Source organism: Centruroides sculpturatus, unplaced genomic scaffold (genome assembly GCF_000671375.1).
Source record: "Centruroides sculpturatus isolate CEXI.00-Female unplaced genomic scaffold, Cexi_2.0 scaffold339, whole genome shotgun sequence".
In the NCBI taxonomy this organism is placed as follows: domain Eukaryota; kingdom Metazoa; phylum Arthropoda; class Arachnida; order Scorpiones; family Buthidae; genus Centruroides; species Centruroides sculpturatus.
In genome coordinates, this window is record NW_019384539.1 from 54,932 (window position 1) to 60,996 (window position 6,065).

Consider the following 6,065-nt stretch of genomic DNA (forward strand, 5'->3'; position numbering starts at 1 on the left):
TTTCTTCAATATATATATATATATATATATATATTGAAGAAACATAAATTGTTGTCTTAAATCCATCACTCTCACATTCTCCAGGAACAAAAACAATTTTTATTCTCAGAGGTGATTTTTTTTATTTGAGGCTAACCTCTATGAAAATATATAAAAACAGTTAAAATGTTCTCTGGTGATGATGCCAAAACTTAAAAACAAATAGTCAAATTATTTTTTTATAAATTTTGGCATCATTACCAGAGAACATTTTAACTGTTTTTACATATTTTCATAGAGGTGTAGCCTCAAATAAAAGATTGCCTCTGTGATTAAAAATGTTCTTATTTCTGGTGAATGTGAGAGTGATGGATTTAAGACAACAATTTATGTTTCTTCAATATATATATTAAAATATGTTAAACTTGATCTGGCAGGGAGCATGATAGACTCTGCTTGGGATGAAAAGTTCATTTAGCTTGAGATAAGAAGTTTTGAAAGAAGATTTTGTTTTAAAAGTAGATAGTATTCTGCCTGATGTTTGTTGAAGTTTCTTCTAAGGTTCCCATTCCTGATGATGATATGAGACCTAAAGATTCTTTGAACTTAATAGCTAACAATCATATGACTTTCAATAAAGCAAGAATTAATAGATTTAAATTTACTATATAAATGGAAATAACAGTAATAATTAAAGTGCATTACATTAATTATTTAGGAATTCTGCTGGAGAAGATGTAGTAAATGCTGTGGTTGATGAAAATACAGCTCATCTTGCTAGTTTAGTTGCAAGGCAGAAACCAAGTAAAACTGTATCAAAAGTTAAGGTCAGTAAAATTACATGATTTGTTAAAGAAAGATTTTTAAATATTTTGTCATAAATTTTAAATTGTATTGTTTCATTGACTAATGCCTGTTTGACATATATTTTGGAGGATATTTTACAGTAGAATCTTGATAGTTTGAGATTGTGTATAGTTCAAGGCACTATCACCCTTAAGCCAAAATACATGTACTCAACCAGAACGTGTAAAAATTACATATTTAGGTAATTGAAATCATGTATGTTGAGACATCATACTTTTACATCATCTTACATCACTGAGAATTATTTATTAACTTTAACAAATGCTTTCAACGTGTTCTACAAGGCATCTTCAAGTTTTTAAAAGCTATGGAACATCGATAAATGTTCTTTTTCAGTAGAACAATTAAGAACACATTTAAAATAGAAAATTCTTTGGAATAACGAGCTATTTGAATCCAAAGAATAAATTACATCAATATATATACAGCAGACCCCCCTATAATGCGGGTTCATATAATGTGGATTCATATATCACGGCGAAAAAATTGCGACCTTATTCATATAAAGATGCTAAAAAAGACTCATAAAATGTGGTAAAACGTCATCACAGACTCGTGTCGTGAATGGATTGGTTGAATCTGGACCAATAGTGGACGAGCAGCCGAACTACTTACACGCTACGGAGAGTTTAGGCGGGTAAGTTGAGTTTACTATTGTCTGTACAGTATATAAATTAGGTACTGTAATACAGTACTGTAATTTTATACATTTCTTGTGAAAAAACATTTCTTATTCAATGGCCATAAAAATTATTTCTATTAATGATGTCTCCAAGTTCAACGAATTTTTCGCAGAAAAATAACTTATCAGAAAATGCACCCGCTGTTTGGTGTGCTGCCCCGCGACAAAAACACTTGGTAAGTAATCCTGCAATTATTTGTTTATAGCATAGTTTATATGGATTATTTCCAAAAAATTATACGTGTTTTGGAAATGTTGAGTCAAATTAGTCTAGAATCGATTAATTTTATGGAAGAAAACCTTTCAAACAGCCGTAGTCTGTAAACTGCACACGTTCTGGGCTGTGATTGGCTCATGTATTTAAGGATTCCTACAATGTGAAATTCTTATAAGGTGGAACATATCTACCGCGTTATGAAGGGGTCGACTGTATACAATTTAAAATAACAAAATAATAAAATAAAAAAAAATCATACACTGAAAAGTTTTGTATTGATTTTCACTTTATTGCATTGTGAAATGATACGATTTTCAGATTCTTCTAGATATGGTTGCCACTTGCACAGTATTGTACAGGACATCTTGTATTTTAAGCCAATAAAATAAACTTTCAGTTATTCAATGCCTTTTGTTATTACTGTTTTCCATTTTATATATATTCTGTATTCTTTGGGTTTTCATTAATTTGAAGTTGTCCCATTCCTGATCAATTTGAACTGTCAAGACTCTACTGTATTTTGTAATTGATAGCAGGGCTGTGGAGTCTGAGTCGGGAGGAATTTCTGACCAGAGGAGTTGGAGTCGGAAAAAATGTGTTGACTCCCACTCTGGCATTTAAAATTTAATTAATTTTTTTTATTTAAATGAAAGAAAATTTATTTTATATTTAATAATTTTTTAAAATGTTTTTGTATTTTGTTATAATTCATTTATTTTAAATACAAAATGCAACAATTTAATTTAATAAATATGTAGTTTTCTTTGTAGTATTTGTGTTTAGTAGTTAAATTGTTTTGACTTAATTAAATTTGAATATTTTTTGAATCTTTATTATCCCTGCTTTAAATGAGTACTCTATTTTTCTGAATGAACAAGACTAATTGAACAAAGTATATATTTTTCTTTTCTGAACAAGGGGCTGAAGTGGCTAGATTGCACACTTTTTAGTTGGACTAACTTTTCTGGAAAGGTGAAATTGAAGTGCAAATGTTGTAGAATAAAGATATGTAGATGTAGAATTTTATTGTTCCCCCTTTTTTCACTTACTAAATATTTGTTAAAAAATTAATTTCTTTATACAAATAAATATTAATGTAAGTTAAATATTAAAAATTCTAACTATAAAAGTATTTGTGTAAATGCCCAGGGCTCCTTTCAGAGTTCAGAGTAGGGTACCCCCTATGAGCATCTCTTCCCCCATAAAATGACTTGGTTTTTAATTTTGCTGGAGTCGGTGTCAGCCTACTAAAATTATCAGAAGTCGAAGTCAAGTGCTTTTTTACTGACTCTGCAGCCCTGATTGATAGAGTGATAAATTAATTGTATATAAATATTGATTGATTTCTTTGAAACATAAATTGAAATTTTAAAGTTTTCAATTGGAAGTCACACTGCAGGAAAATAATTTTAGTTTATTGACACTTTTTAACAACTTTTATCATATGCTGTTGTGAAGCAGTTAACACTTTCATGATGTCTCCTGTAGGAAATATGAGAATGATCTTTAGCTTCTACAGGGCAATTCCTGTAACTCCCCCATAATCTTTGTTGTCATAACTGTAAATTTGTTTTTTCTTATATTTCTATGGCCATAGCCCTTTCAGTAAGTAACATACTTATAGCTTCATCTAGTGACAAAATTTTAAAATCAAAATTGAAAATTTTAAATTTTATTTGCAACAGTTTTCTTGCTTTTTTTGTAGTTATTACTATTATTAACTACAGTAGTTTAACATTTAATTCTTTTAAAATATAAATACAAATAAGTCACAATTATTGTGGTTTAATGCATATTTTATGGAGTGCTAATTTGCATATTTATGAGGATGGCATATAAACAAAATCAAAACTAAAATTCTGTTGCTCACATCTTCATAAATCTTTGTCAGATGGCAGAAAATAGTCAACAGAATGAAAATAAACTATTACTGAATCAGAATTGAGCACAGGTTTTTTAAATGGTGCAATTACAAAAATGGCTTTGAAAAGAATTGATTTTTGCATTTGCTTACATTTAATTCAAATTATTTATAATTAAACTTATATGAACAAATTCTTACTTATCATATATCAAATTAAATGATAAAAACAATCTTTAACATAGACTAATAATAAAGAACCATAAAGTTACTTGTTTTCAAATATATGTAATTATAAAAAAAGGTTAAGAAAGGTCAGTCCATGGAAACAAGACACCTGAAAAACATCAGTCCCATAAGCGTTAACACTTTCAGGTGGATCTTTTAGGTATCATGATTCTGTGGATTGACCTTTGTTGGCCTTTTTTAAAATCTTGCTTGTTTGAAAATGAATAACACTATGGTTTTTATGACTAGTCTATATTAAAGAATTTTTTTCTTTAATTTGATATATAAATAAGTATTTATTAATACATATTTGATTATTCATAATATAATGTATACAAATGCAAAAACTAATTTTTTAGTCTTTTTTTATAATTGCATCATTTGAAACATGCACACTCAATTCTGATTGGGTAATTGTTTTTTTTTTTTTTTCATTTTATTTATTTATATTATTCATTCTATTGTTTTCTGTCCTTTGACAAAGATATACGTGCAATGAAATTATAGTTTTTGTTTATATACCATTCACTTTCTTACAATATTGCAAATTTGCACACTATAAAAAGAGTGGATTAATCTGCAATAATTTGATGTTTATATTAATTTACTTATTTGCACATACATTTTAAAAGAACTAAACCAATTTATTTAATAGTAATAATAATAATAAGTCTACAAATTATTGACATCCTGTATCACAAACAAAATATACAAACATGTTGAAGAACACAACATTCTTACGGAACAACAAAAAGGTTGCCATAGAAATCACAGGGGATGCAAAGAACAGTTACTCATAGATTCAGTCATTCTACGGCAAGCACACAAACAACACAGAAACATACACATGGTATATATAGACTACAGAAAAGCATTCGACAGTGTTCCACACAGTTGGCTGCTACATATTCTATACATGTACAAAATACATCCATCATTCATTGCCTTCTTTGAAAACACTATGCAGCACTGGAGAACAACACTGCATCTCAGGGTTAGTAACACTTCCATACAAACAAATGAGATATACATTAGGCGAGGAATTTTTCAAGGAGATTCCTTGAGTCCTCTCTGGTTCTGCCTAGCTCTGAACCCATTATCCAACATGTTAAACAACACACATTATGGCTACAATATCAGACATGAAAAAACAACACAGTTTACACTGTCACATCTCATGCAGGCCCGCCGTAAGCGGGCGTGCAAGGGGTGCACGGCACGCGGGCGGCACGTCCAGGGGGGCAGCAAATCGAGCGATCGGTCACGTAATATTCAAAGTCATTGTCCTAATACCCACCCTACTTATAACATAAGAAATGTCTTCGCAAGGAGAAAAAAATCCGACCGGAGCACAATTACTATATTCTTATTTAGCCTATATTATAGCATTAACAGCGCCTCTATTGGCATTTATCAGAATTAGGATGCAATGCGAAACGTCTGTCAGCAGGTTGAACTGTCCGGCGACGCCCGAAAGCCAAGTACTCATAGTCGTGCTCTATGACAAAAGTTGACAGGTACGCATTCGAACAGTTCTATCGCATATCAAATTGCAATTATTTTGTTAATAATACTTCTGACATGGGTCTAAGTATAATTAATGATATTTTAACTTGGTTAGGATTTAAATCTGAAGCTTAAAGACGATTCAAGTAGTGAAACAGACGTTGACGGTATTGACTTGTTTAATGAAATCAATACTTTAAAGTTGCATTTTCCAGAAAACCAGCTAATGATCCTCAAATCTTATTACAATATCTTTTTACTAATGACTTAATTTCAACATTTCCGAACACAGCAATAGCACTAACTTGTAAGAATATTACTTACATTGCCGGTTTCAGTTGCATTTGGTGAAGGGTCCTTTTCAAAGTTAAAATTATAAAAAAAAACTATTTAAGATCAACAACGCACCAGCAAAGATTAAGTAATTTAGCTATATTTTCAATTGAACATGAAATTTTAGACTGATTGGATACATGAAAATTGATAGCAGTTTTCGCAAACATAAAGGCAAGAGAAGTTCAGTTTCTATAGATAAATACAGTAGATCCCCCTATAAGACGGTAGATACAGTAGATCCCCCTATAAGACGGTAGATACGTTCCGTTCTTTATGAATCAATTTTGTAGGAATCATAGTTTACGGACTACGGCTGTTTGAAAGGTTTTCTTTCATAAAATTAATCGATTCTAGACTAATTCGACTCAACATTTCCAAAATACGTATAT

The 6,065-nt window shown here is 30.3% G+C and overlaps 1 protein-coding gene across 1 annotated transcript in view; it reads left to right on the plus strand.

The window, feature by feature from the left end:
- LOC111623331 overlaps nt 1–6,065 on the plus strand; it is a 49,987-nt gene that overhangs the window by 11,610 nt on the left and 32,312 nt on the right. The window contains exon 2 of the mRNA XM_023365866.1: nt 698–806. Within this exon, the coding sequence (XP_023221634.1) occupies nt 698–806 (109 nt within the window). The remainder of the gene's footprint in view (nt 1–697; nt 807–6,065) is intronic.